We start from the raw sequence: 18,858 nt of genomic DNA, 5'->3' as shown, positions 1-18,858 counted from the left end.
CTTCTCTCTTCTTTGCTGAAGTGCAAAAAACAAAAAAGGCAAGTATGCTCAGCTTGGGAAATTCTATAAAATCCTAGTTTTCTTTATCATTCAGTTCTGGAGCTGTTGGTAGAGACCAGCTGTGGGTGTGGGCATTTCTTTCTTTTTTTTTTTTTTGCTTGCCTTTTTTTTTGGAAGAGGTCGGGTAGGGTAATTGGGGTTAAGTGACTTGCCCAAGGTTACACAGCTAGTAAGTGTTAAGTGTTTGAGGTCAGATTTAAACGCAGGTTCTCCTGACTCCAGGGCCAGTGCTCTATTCACTGCACCACACTAGCCACCCCGATTTCTTTTTGTGGCTGCTATTTGAAGGAAATTGTACATAACAGGTAAACATGGTCTATGTGGTAAAAAATAAATATAGATTACTGTTGTGCATTACAATGAATATTTATAGAGCTAGTGTCTGTAGAGTGAGGGTTGCCCAAGGGAGCTTGCACATACTGCCCAGTGGAATGGTTTGTATGGACCTGAACACCTCAATCATAGAGTCATCAATGGGGATGAGGCCTTAGAAATCATCTGGTACAACACACTAATCTTATAGAGGAGGAAACTGAAATCCAGAGCAATGAAGCAATTTGTCCCAAGTCTAATACTGGTAAGTTAGGGGCAGAGTCCTGATTTAAACCCAGAACTCCCAAAAGTCTAATATTCTTTCCACTACATATATGACTCTCATGAAAGGTTAGTGCATGTCTGAATAAGAACCTGTCCTTCCTGAAGTTGGAGTGGTAGTCTAAGAGCCCAAATCCCTATCTTCAGCATGATCTTTTTTTCTTAATTTTAATTTATTTATTTACTTTCAGTTTACAACATTCAGTTCCTCAATCCCTTGAGTTTCAAATTTTCTCCTACTCCCTCTCCTCTTCCCTCTCCCCATGGCAGCATGCAATCAAATATAGGATCTACAAATACCTTCACATTAAACATTAGTGAAGTTGTGAAGAGGGATTATAATCAGTGGAGTGAACAACGAGAAAGAAGGAATGAAGCAAAACAAAAAAAGGGAGAGCAAGTAGTTTGCTTCAGTCTGCATTCAGACTCTGTAGTTCTTTTCTCTGGATGTGAGTCTTTTGGAGTTGTCTTATAACCTTGCATTGCTGTGAGGAGCCCAGACTATCAAAGTTAGTTGTCACACATACGATGTGTCTGAAATTATGTACAAAGTTCTCCTAGTTCTGCTCTCCTCTCTCAGCATCAGTTTATGTAAGTCTCTCCAGGTTATCATGAAGTCTGTCTGCTCCTCATTTCTTATAGCACAGTAGTATTCCATTACATTCATGTACCATAGCTTGTTTAACCATTCCCCAATTGATGGGCATCCCCTTGATTTCCAGTTCTTTGCCACCACAAAAAAGCATGTAGCATGATCTTTTTAATCATTTGTTCACTCCCCACATCCACCATTCTCTTCTGAAACACTCACGCATCTGGTGTTTGTCTTGCTGAATTCCAAAAGTTAACATATTTCCATTCAAATGCCTATTGTTCTACTGCCACCAGATTAGCCTAGGACTTTTAGAAAAGTCCACCTCCAGCTGAAGACCAACCTTAAGACCTAGAATTCAGGTAGAATTAATCCAGGCCATTTAGACTTTCAAATTCTAAACCACTGTCTTCTAAATATATTGTTTTATTCATTAAAGTTTCATACACAAAGGCAGCTTTGGATGAAGAGCTTGCTTTAAAATCAGAAAGGGGGAGGCTGGGTGGTGCAGTGAATAGAACACTGGGCCTGGAGTCAGGAGGACCTGAGTTCATATTTGTTCTCAGACACTTAACACTTACTAGCTGTGTGACCTCGGGCAAGTCACTTAACCCCAATTGCCCTGCCTTCCCCCCCTCCAAAAAACAAACAAACAAAAAATAAAACGAGGAAGATGTGAGTTCAAGTTCCACATGGGAGACATACTGTTTTTGTGATGCCACGCAAATCACTTAACCTCTCAGTGTTCTAGGAAACTCACTGTGACTTTTAAGTTCCAGAGAAGGTGCCTATCTGCAGTGGTAGAAGGACCTTCCCTTCTCAGGAGTTCCCTATAGTAATAGAATAATAGGTCTAGTCCATTGGTTTCAAACTCAAATAGAAATGGTACCCCCTGGTTACATGTAGACTTAGAAAACCACAAATTAACATTAGTTATATTATATTTTTATTTAGTTTGTTAAATATTTCCGAATTACATTTTAATCTGGTTCAGGCCTCACTCTTCAGTGTGGCAGCTCACAGGGGCCACTGGTCTGTACGTTTTACACTTCTGGTCTTGTCCACAAGGGCAGATTGTCCTTCCTTGCAGGTATCCAAGGGATAACACTGTTCTGTAGTAGAAGGAGTAGTGAATTAGAAGACCTAAGTTCAGTCCTAAATTTACTGCTTATTACTTGTGTTCCTTTGGACAAGTCATTTATCCTTTCCATCCCTCAGTTTCCTCATTGGTAAGATGACAGACTGAGACTAGATGATCTCTAGGTCTCCTGTCATTTGCATATTCACTTTGGAACCTGTGAGGCAGATCAGAGTCCCAAGTTCTTTAATACATTGCATTCCATCACTAACAGCTAGGAGGATCCCTGTAGGTAATGGTAATATATAGTCCAAAAGCCTAACTAATGTTTAATGTGAAGGTATTTGTAGATCCTCTATTTGATTGCATGCTGCCACGGGGAGAGGGGAGAGGAGAGGGAGTAGGAGAAAATTTGAAACTACCTCCTCCCTTTTTTTCAAGGGCAGATTTGGGTATTGTCCTGATTTTTTTCAAACTGAAAAGAATCTTTTCAAATTTCTATTTGGACCTCTTTTTTAAGTTCATCATACTCTTTTATCATCATTATTATTAGTAGTATACTTTTTTTTATCTAGACCGATGGTATCATTGGTTTAAGGATCTCCCAGCAAAGAAACATTCCACCAATAAAGAACAACTATTCTTCAGTTTAGTCTTAGAGATTGAGTCACTTACCTAGTGTTATACAAAGAGTGTATATCAAACCCAGATCTTCAGCTATAAGGCCTTCTTACTATCCCCTAAGCCATACTGTCACTCATATATTTTTTATTAATCCTAGTAGATTGTAAGCTTCTTGAGGTAGGATACTGTGTTTTATTTTAGGTTTGTATCCCTAGCATCTTACATAGCACCTTGCTTATTTCAGTAGGCCAAACAGTCATTACTGTAATAGCAAGGCATAATTAATATTCATTATAATGATTGGAATTCATCAAGAAAAATTTAGCTTATATTCAGCCTTTTCTACTTGAAAAGACAGGAAAATATGCAATACATTTTTTTAAAAACTCACATAAAATGGTTAATTTTTTTAAAGGTATTGACACTTAAAAAGATGGACTTAATTGTCTGGAAAATTAATTTATATAGAATGTTATTCCCTAATAATGCCAGGTAAATGATATATTACTCTTTATATGTATATAGCAAAGCAATCACTATCAACACATGGCAATTTAGAACAAAAAGTGGTTTTAAATAACTTAGGTATAACATTTAAGATAAGTTACTCCCAAAGCTATTATAATTAAACAACTTCATTGTTAATGTGTTCATTAATATTAATAGTGCCATTTGTGACATATTAAATAATTGTCCTTGTATGAGAGGAAAAGAAATCAAAGCCCAAAATAACATAGATTTTCTAGTTCAAACATTAACAAGGCAGGAAAGGGAAAAAAGGTTATTATATGTCTTTTTCTTTTAGAAGAAGTATATTTTAATACCTCCTGTGTCACACAATGAAAAGATACATATTTTGGGTTCTTGAGTTTCAGCCAGTTACTACACATCATAAATTATATTCGTAGTCAAAGGGATTTAATAAGATGCCCATAGTTTTACTGAATTGAATGGGATTTCTTTTTTATCTTCAAGTAATTTAGTTATTTTTTACTTAGATTTTACTAATGGCTGCTAAGATGCTTATCTGTTTACTCTCTGTCAGTGTTCTTGTGGTGTGTGTAGCTGTGTGTAAACTTGTCCAGGGCTGTAACCAAATGTGAGTGGTCCTGAACTTCCTTCACTGATGCTCTTTTCCCACTTAATTCTCAACGTCGGGACAGCAAGGCCAATCTTTTAGCAGATTAGAATGCTCACCAATGTAGGAAACAGCCCCCATGTCCCTCTTTTTTTTTTTTTTTTTTTTTGCTGCTGTGACTTTTTTAGGGGACTTCCAGGAAAGGAGTCCTTGCTAACCAAATTTCAGATTAGTCTGGTCTGTAGCTCAAAAGAATACATGTTAAGTAGGATATTCTCCATAGCACCACCTCCTACTTGGTAAAGGAAGACACATGTACAAAGTATATCGTACTAGGTTTCAAAAGACTGCCAAGGACGAGAGAGACGAGAAGGAAAGCACCAAAATCAAAACCTTGGGAAACACCTGCATTCAAGGACTGAAAATTGAGATAGTGAAGGAGTTGTTAGGGAGGAGTGAGAGACAACAGGGGAAAAAATGATATCTCTGAAACCAGTGGAGCAGAATATCTAATATTAACAATAATCAAGTGTCAGAAGCTACAGAGAAATCCAGGAAGTTATAGACTGAAAAAAACCAATTGCACATGACTGTTAAGAGGACATTAGTTAACTTTTCCATAATGGTTTCAGTATAATGACAGGAGTTAGAAACCTGATTTTACATGGGGTACAGACAGGAAGAAAAGGTATTGGCTACTGAGAAACTGGTAAAGATGTTTAATAGTCAAGAGAAACAGGATGGTGTCTGCAAGAGGAAGGAATGAAAAGGTTTATTCCAATTAGAGAGACCTGAACATATTTGTAGACAGAAGTGAAGGACGAGGGAGAAGTGGAGAGGGAGAGATTGAGGATTCATGAAGGAGGAGAATAACTACTTAGGTAGAATCCTAGAGGATGTAGGAAAGAGAAGGATGGAAAGTGCAGGTAGAAGGGTTAGCCTTCCCAAGGGAAGAGGGATACTTCCTCTTCTATGACCATAGGAAACAAAGAAAGTTTAACCACTAACCACTTTTGAGAAATAGATGAGGTAGTGATGGTGCTCTAAATTTTCTCAATGAAGTAGAAGGCTAGGCCATCTGCTTTAAATATGGCAAGTAAGGTTGCATTTGGGGCCTTAGAGAGAGAGGAAAAGGTTTGGAATACTTGGTATGGTGAATAAATAAGGAATTCAATGAGTAGAACAGAAAAACTGGCCAGCAATAGTGACACTCTGCCTGAGGTTACATACCTAAATTTGTAGTATTACTTGAATTACTGTTAATTACTTGAAGATAAAAAAAGAAATTCCATTCAATTCAGTAAATCACCTCCATTTTGTTTCTTTTTTCCAGTTTTGCTCAGCCACCATGGAGTAGAGAAATTGGGTTGTGGAAGTTCCTTGGAATGAGAATTCCTAGATGAGAATCAGTGGAAGGCTGGAGGCAAGAGGTTTTAGGGCAGCTGAAAAAATGGCCAATTTTAGTCACTGAGGCTGGGTATGGAAGCAAGCAAAACCGGAGTAAGAAAGATAAATTAGCAAGATATGAGTAGCTCAAAGGAATAGAAGTCATAATAGGATAGAATGGAATTAGTGTGAGAAGTTTTAATCTTGAAAAATGATGAAATTTAAAAAAAAATAATATTTTTTTCAATTACATGTAATTTCATTTGCATACAATTTTTAACATTCATTTTTTAAAATTTTGAATCCCAAATTCTCTTCCTTTTTCCTTTTCCCCTCCTTGAGAGGGTGAGCAATTTGATAAAGGTTTTAACTGTGTAGTCATACAAAACCTATTTCCATATTAGTCATGTTGTGAAAGAAACACAGCTTACCACCCCCCCAAAAAAATGGGAAAAAAAAGTGAAAAATAGTATGCTTTGATCTGCATACAGACTCCACTGATTCTTTCTCTGGAGATGGATAGCAAAAAAAAAATGGTGAAATTCTGAGGTCTAAGTTGTGACCATATTAGTGTAGCAGAAATAGAGTAGATGAAGAGGTTACAGAATTGTGTAATGAAGTTGTTAGTTGAATTGACTAGCATAGTACTCTGTACATAATAGGCATTTAATAACTATACATTGAAGTCCCTCAGTGATGATGGTAGGAGATGAGGTTGAGTGGGGAAGAATGTAAGCCTACTGCTACTGCTAGTTCAGACACAGTGCCTTAAGCTAAACAAAGATCAGTCAGAAATCACAGAACTTCTGAGATACAAGGAGATCTAAGTGGCCATCTAGTCCAACCCAAAACTGGGGAAAAAATAATACCCCCAAATTATATCTGACAAGTAGTCATCCAACCTTTTCTTGAAGACCTCCAATAACGTGAAACCTACTATCTGACAAAGTAGCCCATTCCACATTTATAAATGGCTCTAATTGTTAGAAAAAATTTTTCTGACATCAAGACTAAATTTGGCTTTTTTAACTTCCACCCATTACCCCTACCTAGTTCTGTTTTCTAGAGGTGAAATGAACAAATTTCAATAATGAATTTACTAATTAGTCTGCCCTAAAATATCTTCCCATAATTGTAAATAGACCTGGGAGAAACCAAACTACAACATATGACTAGGGAGGGCAGGACAGAGTTCCAGGGCCTTTTGACCCTCTTAACAGGTGAGCAATACTGCCAGGTTGCTATTTGCATGAGAAAAAAAGGAAACTGGGGTGAAGAGCTTAAACATTTCCTTAGAAAAGGGCCTTTTCCTGTTGAAGTCAAACTCCGGAGCTTTGAGAGCTAAGAATTTAAATGGTTTTTGAACTTGAGTTAGATAATAGTTAGACTGATTCCAGATTCAGAGTAGTAAGAGCGTAGTCTAAGAACTTGTATGTTTATATTTTATCCTGTATGAAACAGGAGCCCCTGTAGATTTTCCTTTTTTTTTTTAAGAAATTGGGGTTAAGTAACTTGCTCAAGGTTACACGGCCAGTTATTTCTGGGTGTGGTGCTGAGTATCTGAGCCCGGATTTGATCCAGGTCATCCCGACACTGGAGCCGGTGCTCTTACTCGCTGAGCCACCTGGCTGCCCGACCCTGTAGATTTTCGAATAGAAAAGTAATATGGTAATATTAGTTAGTTAGCAAAATTATTTTGGTAGTTCTATGGAGACCAGGCTGAGGAGAGACCGGAGCCTGAAAAATGATAACAGTAGTCTAGGCAAGAGGTAGGGAGGGTGTAGACTAGAGTGTTGGTCATTCAGCTGTAGAGAAGGTGAGAAAAGGAAAATAGTCAAAGATGTCCCTGAAGTTTAACCATATGTGGCTGGGAAGATCCCCAGAAATAACAATAATAATGATAAGGCTAACATTTATATTGTGCGTTAAGGTCTATGATACACTTTCTATCTAAGGTCTATGATACACTTGTGATCCTCACAAAACCTAGAGGCAACCAGTTGGCATGCAGTTGACTTTGGAGTCAAGAAGACCTGAATTCAAATTCTGCCTCAGACATTTACTAGCCATGTACCCCTTGTGATAAAAGCACCTACCTCCTAGGTTTGCTGAGAGGATAAAATGAGATACTATTTGTAAAGCTCTTGTAAACCTTAAAGTTCTATAAAAATGCTAGCTATTGATTTTTGGTGCTATTTTTTTTTTCCTCCGGTTTACCAGTGAGGAAAGTGAGGCTCACAGAGAGGTTGCCTTGCTGAGCGTCACACAGCTGGTAAGATTCTGAGGGTAGGATTCACACTTTGGTCTTCTTGATCCAAGGCCAGCACTCTCTCTCCACTGTGCCACCTGCTGCCTGTCAGGGCAGGTTTTGGGGGGGCAAGATAATGAGTTCACTTTTGGAAAATCTGAGGGGCTACTGAGACATCCAGGTAGAATGAACCAACAGTGTAGTTAGAAACACACATCTAGTGTATTTACTTCCTGACTGAAATTTGTTTACTAGAGCTGGATATATAGATTTGAAGTCATTTACATAGAGGGTGTATTGGAATCCATGGGGAGGAGATGGAATTTTCAAGGGAGAAATTGCGGAAAGAAGAAAAGGGAAGGAAAAGGACTTTCTATTTAGGAATTTATAGATACAGTCTTAATTGGGTGCTTAAAAAATATGACCCTTTTAACCAAAATTCTTTGCATATATCAGAGTTTTCTTTGTAGGTTTTTCTCATCTTTATTCCTGTTTTTTGTTTTTAAAGACAATCTATGCCCTTATGGGAAATGCTGTGCAACCTTTGCTGACTTCAGTGGGAGATTCAGTAGAGGCCATAATCATCACCATGCATCAGGAAGATTTTTCTGGGTAATTACTTGTTATTAAAATCTGCGTATACTGTATATTGTGTTCTGCCACAATCCTCATCTTGGTTCTCACCATTTCATGCCTAGACTGTTAAAAACAGTTCTTTGACTGGTCTCAATTGCTCATCTCTTTCCTAGTCCACCCAGCATATTACTGCTCAATTAACTTTTCTCATTTAATGCTTGTCACATCACTCTTTTAATTAAGAACTGACAGTGGCTCCCCATCTTCATCAGATTAAGCTTGGAATTTTCATCTTGGCATTCAAAGTCTTCTATTAACTGACTCTATTTTACCTGGGTAGTCTTATTTCTCACCAGTGCCCATCACACATTCCCCCATCTCAGCCCATATACACATGACTGTCATTTCAACTAATGCCTTCTCTCCTCCTTGTCAGTACAAATCCTGCATTTGCTTCATGACCTAGACCATGATTCACATTTCCTATTATACGTCCATAGACTAATACCAGTTCATAATGAGCTTTCCTTTCTCTGAATCCTTTTGGCAATTTTGTCTTTAAAATACGACCCTGTATTTTGTACTATCTTATACTGTTCCTTATTATTTTACATGTATATATGTCTTATCCAGGTTTTAAGTTATTAGAGGAACCACAGAATGTAGCACATTTTAGAACTTTGTAGGTTTATGGATGTTTCTAGATTAAATAGTTTAAAATTTTAAGCTGGTTAAGGCTCTATCAGCAGGCAGTTTGAAAGTTTTCTTGGCAAATACAAAGGATAGTTTTTCAATTGAGTCCCATTCTTGTTATGTTCAAATGCATGTTTTTTTCTCTCTGGAAGCTTGAGTTAACTTGCTCTAGAGCAGTATTCCGTAAATTCACTGAATTTCATTAATTGCAGCATATTGCTTAACTTTTAATTCTAAGAAAGGATTTCTGCATTGGTTGGTCAGTAGATTAGGTTTAGTAGATTAGACCTGGATTTCAGGATCTTCAGAAACTCATCTTTCTGCAAGATGCAATCAACTCTGAAACTCAGCCCTCCTGACCACCTCCTGTCCCTGGGTCTCCTCTTTTCCTCTGCTTGAAGAGGATGGGGGAGTTGGCCATTTGGCAGCTCCCCCCCCCCAAATCCTCTGTTTGAAGAGGGCAGTGAGGGATTTCACCCCATCATTTCCCACCCAGCTGATCTGCATTTCATGATCTCCAGAAACTTCATACTGGGTAAGATGAAATCAGCCCTGAAGTCCATATCTTCTCAGATCCCTTCCCATCCATGCTGTAAAACTCCATCATTCCCTAAGCCTGATAAGCTTGCCCACCCCGCCCTGACTCTTCCAGCTTCTTTTAATGTGTCTCCCCTATTTGATAGTGAGCTCCTTGAGGGCAGGGATTGTCTTATACCTTTCTTTGTTTCCTCAGTGCCCGGTACAAAGTGGGCCCCTGCTCAGTGTTTATTAACTATAGATAAAGTGTATTATTTGAAATAACACTACAATCTGGCCTGCTTATGGTTGCCCCACTTTAGCGCAAGCGCATACCCTTTTGGGTTTCTCATTGATACACATCCCTTTCTTGGTTAGCCTGGCAAAGTAGGACTGTGGTGTTTTTCAGTACACTAAAGTATTGTTTCTGCCTCTGTCCTCTGCTTGATTAATGCTAAAATTCTTTTTATCAAGGGATAAAATTTTTATTCCACATTTAGAAGTAAAATGAAAATGCCTGACTAAAGTAATATATTGATGAAAACTCATTCACACTAAAATTTGTTCTGTCAGCCCAATATAAAATGACGTCTCATATTCTTTTCTGTTTTGATAGAAAGGAGAGGGTTAGAGACTAAGAAGATGCTGGGTACCTGAAAGCAGGCACAGTCGCTATCTCAAGGATGCACTTCAAGGATGTTAATGTTAGTGACTTCAGAGCTGTGCCTGGTGCTGGCCGGCCTTGCTGATCCTCCACTATAGGGAGACAAAGACTGTTCTGCACAGTTTGTCCCTGACTTACAGGAATGTTGCAAGAAATATTGTTCCTAAAGGATTCGTTAGTTGTCACCTTTCCTTATAACATCCTTGTTTACAAAAGAAGCTTTTGACAGTTTCATTAGAACCTGAACTCTGGCAGATGTCTCGAAGGTCCTGATGTCCCCAAAAGTTTACCAAGATTCCAAGTGTCCTTTGACTTGGTGGTGCACTCTCCAAACAATCCCTACAGTCCGTGGCCCACAATAGGTGCTTCATTGCTTGATTCAAGAGTTTTCCATGATTTCATGTTTAATTATACAGCCAGGCTTCTGGATGTGGTAGTTAGTGCCAGATTATGTTTCTGGTCTTCTAGGAAAATCATTCAAAAGTTGTTTCAAAAGATGACAGCTGTGTTATTGAAATACACACCTAAGAAGATATTATGTATAATATGTCCTTTTTTCAGTTAGTTCAGCACTGTGAAAAGCCTAAAGAAAACAAGGTCCTGAAGTCTACCCCTAAGAAGACCTGTTTGCATCCAGAGATTTGCATTGACAACATTGGCTGTATCTCTTTTTGAGTTTTCCTGTCTAGGTAGCATGCTGTCTGAAAAACGGATTAATGAGAGTATTATGTCTTGAAGTTTCACTGCTTTTTACAATTAGAACAAAATACCTCTCGTTATATCTTCTGTTTCTCTCCTTTAGAAATAACAACTGGCTAGCATCCTCCTTACAGTAATCTTTGCTACACTTGAAGATAACTACTAAATTGCAATAAACCCACTTCTTGTAACGTTTCATCATAGGTTCTACTTTTCCATGGCTTGAATATGTTTTTCTGCTTTTCTCTGGTCCCTCATCAGTTTTTATCACAACCCTCTCAAATATGAATAACACACATATCTCTATATGTATATGTGTGTTTATATGTACCTATCTATGTATATACGTTTCAAGATTCATCATTGTACAGACAGGCACATGTGTGATTAGCTAATTTTTACTAGCTACTTTCTAATTTTTGTTTTAACACTTATTTCTTACAAATATGTTATATTCCTTTAATGAATCCTTTATGGAATAAACATTTGTAGACAGGTAGGTAGGAAGATAGATATAGATATGCACATATATGTATGAATGTATACATTATTCTGAGGTATCAGATTTATTTGTTTTTTACTTTAAATTTTCTATCATGAATTTAACAAACATGAGATAATATTTGCATAGTGCTTAGTACAGTTCCTGGTACATAGTAAGCACTTAATAAATTTTTGTTTCCTTCCTTTCATTTCAATATATAAAGAATAGAAAAAGAGTATTACATTTGAAACTTTGAACTGTTAGGTAAAATTTTTATTTTTAAAATATTTGTTGAATTTAACACAATTGAAACAAAACTGCCTTGCTTATTCTTATGCCCTATTAAACTTCCTTCTGCACTCTTCTGTGTATTTTTAATGTTCCATTGACACTTTTCTTTTGTCCTTTTTTTTTTCATCACTCACAATCACCATCTACCATGGCATCCCTCAAAACTTCTACCCAGGGGTGACCAGGTGGTGCAGTGAATAGAGTACCAGCCCTGGAGTCAGGAGGACCTGAGTTCAAATCTTGCCTCAGACACTTAACACTTACTAGCTCTGTGACCTTGGGCAAGTCACTTAATCCCAATTGCCCTGCCTTCCCCCTCCAAAAAGCAAAACAAAAACAAAAACCTTCAACCCAATAGAAGCCCTCCCTTATGAAAAATAAGTAGTGTCAAGTCAAACAAATCTGCACACTGGCAATATCTGAAGTTGTCTCATGGTACACCTCTAGTCCATCACCATACCAAGAGATGGGAAACATGTTTCATTGTCAGAACTTTATTTATTGATCTAAATTAAAAACTTACCGTGCCTTTCAGGGTCTGGAGTGGAAATGTATATTCCATGTGTAGGTTATTTAAATAATTCCATGGTCAAAATTCTCTGCTAGAGAGAAGAGGTTAGAGAGAGTAGGAGAACTGAGCTGTCTTTGCCAATAATTTATTTGGGATAGGCAATATTGTTTGCTTTGCAAAATTTATAAAATGCTATTCCAAGACACATTATTGATGCATTTTCTTACCAGGTTGAGTGTTGGGATTGAAAATTATAAGCCTGGGATTTCTTTGAGAGGTCATCTAGTGAGGACTGCACTTAAATCATTGAAGACAGATGATTGTCTCTTTCATTCTTTTCTTTTGCTTTTTGGAGGGGAGAGGGCAGGGCAGGTGGGGTTAAATCACTTGCCCAAGGTCACAGAGCTAGTTAGTGTTAAGTGTCTGAGGCTGGATTTGAACTCAGGTCCTCCTGACTCCAGGACTGGTGCTCTATTTACTTCACCACCTAGCTGCCCCTCTTTCATTCTTAATAATCTTTAGGCAAATGCATTCTGTAACTTTCCTCAGTAATCTTCTTAGTGTCAAAAACAATATTTTAACTAATAGGGCCAGGTCAGTCTTTGAATTCATGGCAGTAATAAAATGGACAGTGAATGCCATTAAAGAAATAATCATAAAAAGGACAGAACATTAGTCAGAAGAAAAAAATGAGGAATTATCAGTTCAGGATGTTATCTTTCTGCCCCAAACCCTCTGCCCTTCCAAGCTTCCCTGTTCCTGTTGATGGCACTACCGTTCCTCCTGTCTCCCAGGTGTATAACCTCACTGTTGTCTTTTTTTTTCTTATTTTCCCAGACCTCAAAATCCAGTTTGTTGCCAAACCTGCCATTTCTGCTTTGCATCTCTTAAGTCCACCCCCTCCCCCGCCCCCCCCCCCCCCCCCCCGCTCTCCTCACACAGCTGCCACCTTAGGGCAAGCCATCACCACCTTTTGCTGAGATAACTATTGGCCTCCTAATTGGTTTCTCTACTACCTCAGCTCTCTTGACATTCCAGTCCATCCTCTGCCAACTGCCAAAAAATTGTCATCGAGCGCAGACTTAACCATGTCTCTTCCCTACTGAGTAAGCTCTAGTATCTCCCTGTTGCCTTTAGGGTCAAACAAACTCCTGTGTTTGTCCTTTACAACCTGGTCCCCTGCTGCCTTTCTAGCCTAGTTTATACTTTAGTCCCTTCACTCACAGATGCTGCTCCTTTCCTCATTTCTGTGCTTTGTACTGGCTGTGTCCCATCCTGGAGTGCAGTCCCTCCTCACTTCCACCCACTTGTTTACGTACTGACTCAAGCACTCCGTTCTACATGAAGTATTGCAGGTCCCCCCAACTGCCAGTACCCTCTCTCTCAAATTACCTTGTATTTATTCCATATATATATATATTTGTTCTCCCCATACTTATATATGAACCCGTCTTCTCCTCCAATATATCGGAAGCTACTTGAGAGTAGCAGCCCTTGTGGAAAAGGGGGCGATTCTCTACACCAACTATAAGCCCAAGGATTCTGGGAGAAACTCCACAGCCCTGTCAAGGCTACTAGCTCTGCTTTCAGCCCACCCCTGAAACCTTAGTCTAAGGGAGCAGCCATCATGGAGATCTAGCCTGGGTGTTTCCTCAGCATTCACAGCTACGGAAGACCCAGGAAAGAGAATTCTCACTTCCACGGTCCTTGGCACTGTCAAATACTTTGACATCAGAAACTATTGTGGTTTTTATGAATGGAAATGACATTAAATCAGCTACATTACCATCTGCTCTGCAGCTGTAACATCCTCTCTCTGTTGTCTCCACTTGTTAGAATGAGAGCCACTTGAGAGCAGTGACTTTTTTCCATTTGGGTACCCAGCACTTAGCACACTGTGGTGCAGATAGGAAGTGCTTCCTTACCAATGCATTTTCCTTTCTTCTTTCATTGTTTTTTGTAGTTGTACCCCCGGTGCCTACCCCAGTTCCAGACACACACACACACACACACATATGTATATATATATTTGATCATTAAGAATCCTTAAGATCATTAAGAAAAGCTTACTGATTGATCAATGTCAGTACTTGAAATAGTTGCTCTTTTTCTTTCAGATCATTACCTAACTCTGGAAAACCAGATGTCCCTTGTTCTCTATACATGAAGGAGCTACAAGGTTTTATTGCCAGAGTGATGAATGACTACTTTAGACACTTTGAATGTTCAGAGTTTGTCTTTGACAACACAGAAGCCATTGCCCAGAGAGCAATTGAGCTTTTTGTTCGTAATGCCAGTCTCCTAAGGCCACTTGGTGAAGGTGGAAAAATGCGACTTGCTGCAGATTTTGCCCAGGTAAGTGGAACCAGACTGATTTGAAGTTGAAGACACAGTTCCTTTAAGCCTCAGTTTCCTGCCCTAATCTTAATAGTTTTCATTAAAAGCTAAGATTTTTGTATTCTTATACTTTTAGATCTTTTCGTCCTAATAAAAATTGGCTGCAGAAATCTAAATTTTAAAAAACTAAAACCACTCTTGTGCCAGATATGTTTTTATTTTTACATTTTATAAATGATTATCTTTAATATTTTAGGATTAAACTAAAGTTGCATGTACCATTTTAAGACCACCTTTGTCTCTTCTACATAGCATAGTGGTTGTTTTTGTTTCTTTAATGTCTCACAATACCAGTACTGATTGATTAATTTTGCTGGCAAGAAAATACACTTTAAACCAGTGGGAAGGGACTGCCTGTTGTCATGTCAGTACAAAGAGCTCTCAGGTGTCTTTGAATCTCAGAACCTGCTCATCATGACCATTGCATTTTTAGTTCATTCTAGATGAATAAACAGAAGACCAGACAAATTCAGTCCCTAATTAATCTCTCTGCCCATTCCTAGTGAGGGAAAAAATAGTAGGTATGATATATTTCTTTCTGGTGGCCAACCTTGAAATAATTACATGATATATAGGGGAAAAGACATTAAAATGACATAATAATAAGTTTATTAGGAAGTTGCCTTTTAAAAATTGCAGTGGATTCAACCAAACAGTTATAGTAAGAGAAGCAAAAAATAACCACGGCAGACCTGACCATTCTTTAAAAAAAAAAATTAGTCAATGAAGATTTTTGTTAAAAATCTATATCATGAGTAAACTTTTATTCAAGCCTTTAAAAGCTGTTAGCTTTACTAGTCTAAATAATTATTCACATGGATTATTCATAGTGATTTTCCAGTTCCTCCCTTCTTATGAAGAAACATAAATGTTAATTTTAGTATTTATTCCTTAGTGCATCTGAGTGCATGTCTTAGTTCATTATTCCTGTATCAAGAAAATGAGGCACTGAATGCTTATTCAGGAATGATTTTCAAATTCAGCCCTCCATTATACATGATATGATTTACAAAAGGAGAAGCAGCCCAGAGCCTAATTTTCAAGGTGCCTGGTTTCCTTGCATATTAATTTGTCCGGCCATTTACCAGTTGCACCTCTAAAATGATAAGCCTGAGGCCACTGTACCACAGAAAATAGGTTTACCTTAGAAAATAGGACTTGGTAGCCCAGGCATGAAAATTGAAGTGAAATACTGCCACTTGATTGACACATGAGCGTCTCTTCTTTACTTTTAAAAAAAAAAAAACACCTTTATTTTATCTCTTTTATAATATTTTGGCACTTGTACCTTTCTCTCTGTAATACTGGAACCAGATTTCAGGTTTAGAGAATTTTGTTTGCACAGTGTTTCATTAGAGTCTACATCGAGTTACCACTAAAATAAAAATACACGAATGTCTCCAGGATCCACTTATTCAGCTACTAGACATATATTAAGCTATGTCCAGAAATATTCTCTGTTCTCCCTTTCCCCCATTGTTTTTGTCTGTTTCCCCCTTCTTTATTGTCCCTTCCCTAGGCCCCCTCTGCCACCAGCTAGTAGGCATTCTTCTCCAACTGGTTCTTGACTTCCCTTTGCTGGAGGCAGCACTTCAAGTCCAGTCTGAGCTGCAGCCAGATAGAAGCTGGCAAGAGCCAGAGTACTCCAGGAGGAGGAATGGGGTCAGCTTGGGCTGTGGGGAAGGGAGTGGGGGGCCGGGGCTTTGTTTCCTCAGGAGGTTTGGTCGCCCTCAACCGTCTCCACCATGGTTGAGCCACACTCACAGTAACTCACTGAGATGCTAAGCTCTCGGGTGGGGAGGAAGACGAGTGGCACATACAGAAACTGGCATGTGTGGGAGTTATTTTGTCTTTGATTCTTTCTGAACCAGTTTCCCATTTATCCAGAATGTTTCCTGCTCCTTTCCTGTAACTGCGATTAAATGAAACCCAGTGATCACCAGTGCCCAGTTAGACTTAGCCATCTGTTTATTGTCTGCCTGAAAGTTTTGTGCGCTCAGGTAGTCGGAGCTGGGAGTGGACTTGTGTGCCCTTTGACAGATTTGAGAGGCTGTAAAGGCTCAGTCCAGGTGTGTGCTTGCTGTGTGGCATTGCTAATCAGATTCCCATGTTTATCCCTGTGACCCAGTTTAGAAACCTCCTGACATTTGTATTCATTTGTGCAGCCCCATGTAGGTCACAGGCACAAGAATGACAGATGGAAGACATGTTTGGGCTCAGTTAAAAGAACCTTTGCAAATATTAGCCAACTTCTCAGGCACTCAGCCTTTGGGGGGTTGTATTGTAGCAATTCTTGGTTTTTTTTTTTAAATTCAGCAAACCTTTATTTAGCAACAACTCTGTTCAGTATAGTTTACTAGGCACTGTTGAAATGCAGTGGTAAGCTACCTGTGTGGTTCAGTGTTAGCTTTCAGAATCATCCTGACTGGAAGGAGGGTTAAACGATCTGAACTCTGAAATGGCTCCCCTCCCACCCCCTATATTCACAGCAGGCATCACCTGGGGAATAGAAAAGCCTCTCAACCTCTTCGTCATTAAAGGTCATTGTTGAAAGGTATAGAACAGGTCATAGAGATTCCTGGAATAGGCAATACTTTGTATTCCAGTGGTGTGGTAACCACCAGTCAGTGAGTTGTCCTGCATGATCCATCCCCTTCTCTCTACCACACCTACCCTAACCCAGGCCTCAGTAGGGAAGACATATACTATAACTTCAGTAATAGAGTAGGTCTCTGTGTTTTTAAGGGCTTCTTTATTTGCCATAAAGATAAATTTCAGAAGATGCAAAGGAAAATACTTTTATACTTTAAAATACTTATTAAAGGAATCTAAACTTTGACCCAAACTACCATTCTGCAGGTTAGAAGGACAGATAATAGAAAGACCATTGGACCAGGAATCATAAAGTGGGGAACTCTTTTTAGTCACTAGCAATGTGATCTTAATCTAATGGTTTAACCTCTTCGAGCCTCTCTTAGTTTCTTTATCCATAATAGTTGAATTAGAAAATTAAGGAATTTAGAGTTGGAAGAGGTCTTAGAGATAGATCATCTAGCCCCATTCTGTCTCACAGGTTTGTTGTGATGAGCAGATAAGATATATGAGGCCATACCTTGAACAGGAGTGCAAAATTAAACAAGTGTAAGCTTGTTCTTACTTAGCCCAGGCTCTGGTAATTCTGTGCTGATGGACTGCTCAGTGAGCCATGACTACCTCCCTCGTGTATGCCCTAGGATGTTGGCATGAGGTGGTTCTCTTTCAATGATTATTAGCAGTCCGTTCTTGCTGTTAGTTCTTGCTGGGTGTCAGCAGCATTCACCTGTCAGTTGTGCAGCTCTAAGTGTGGCTGGACCCACAGGGGCCCTGCTTATTCAGAACCTCTTGGTCAGTCTGTCCAAAATTTCTTCTGGAGGCTCCTGCAGTTCCTTTCTTCCCTCTGAAAACTATGAGCTGTGGCAGCTGGCTTAGCAATTGTTTATTCCCTGGCATTGGTAGCAATTTCTATTTATAGTCTTTCTGGTGCCCTTTAAATATGTAGTTGCATCTATTTCACCGCATGCCTATCTATACAAATTTAGGCAAGAAAATAAAACAATCACAGTTTCTGTTTTAATTCTAGTTGCCTTTTTCTCTTCAGAAAAACATCGGGCAGGTCTGCCCAAGCAGCATCCAGTGATACCCCATGGTCAACAAGATGTCTCTGATGGTTGGAATCATCTTTGTCATTAGTTAACTGTGCTTGTGACTTGCACTTTCATGGGGACGAGGGGAAGCTGTTGCATTTTCCATTTCTGAACCCTCGACCAATTGTAAAAGAACAGCCTTTTTAAGGATTTCTACTGTCCTTTGAAAATATATTCCTTTATTTTAAATGGAACTCTGCCAGAAGATGATGATTTTTCTATTCCTTAAAGCTTTTTTTAGGGATGAAAAATTTTTTTTAAAGGTATATCATTTTGATGTTTTTTGGTATAGTTTTTTTATGCACCACTATATATTTCACAGTCCTTTGGGGTCAAATATTCTCATATAGTAATTTGTTCCTTTGCTAGTGTTTTGTTCAGCCTTTAGTGCTAAAGGGCTGAGGAGAATGATGTTTGGTTTAATTTTTGAAGATACCAAAATCCTTCAGGGTAATTGAAAAATAATTGATAAAATATTTTGGTAATTTGTTGTGTGTGGTGTATTGTATAATTTCATCACCGGTATATATTATATATAAAGATGGATAATTCATTTTATTTTGAGATTACAAAAGTGCAACTGTGATTAGAACTAAACATTCACTAAGATGACCGATGGAACATAAAATGTACAAAACAAATTACAACAAAAAATCCCCTCACCTAACCTCCCTTCCTCCTTCA

The 18,858-nt window shown here is 38.6% G+C and overlaps 1 protein-coding gene across 2 annotated transcripts in view; it reads left to right on the top strand.

The window, feature by feature from the left end:
• Nucleotides 1-18,858, top strand: part of COG5 (component of oligomeric golgi complex 5) — a 496,196-nt gene that overhangs the window by 460,303 nt on the left and 17,035 nt on the right. For both annotated transcript variants that reach the window (XM_069106989.1, XM_069106988.1), the window contains 2 exons: nucleotides 8,169-8,272; nucleotides 14,212-14,449. In XM_069106989.1, the coding sequence (XP_068963090.1) occupies nucleotides 8,169-8,272; nucleotides 14,212-14,449 (342 nt within the window). The remainder of the gene's footprint in view (nucleotides 1-8,168; nucleotides 8,273-14,211; nucleotides 14,450-18,858) is intronic.

This window comes from Petaurus breviceps, unplaced genomic scaffold (genome assembly GCF_028583685.1).
Source record: "Petaurus breviceps papuanus isolate PSGF00001 unplaced genomic scaffold, PetGlider_PUasm1.0 84, whole genome shotgun sequence".
NCBI classification, from domain to species: Eukaryota; Metazoa; Chordata; class Mammalia; order Diprotodontia; family Petauridae; genus Petaurus; species Petaurus breviceps.
Note: the sequence above shows the minus strand (reverse complement) of the source record. Positions and strands in the feature narration are given on the sequence as shown.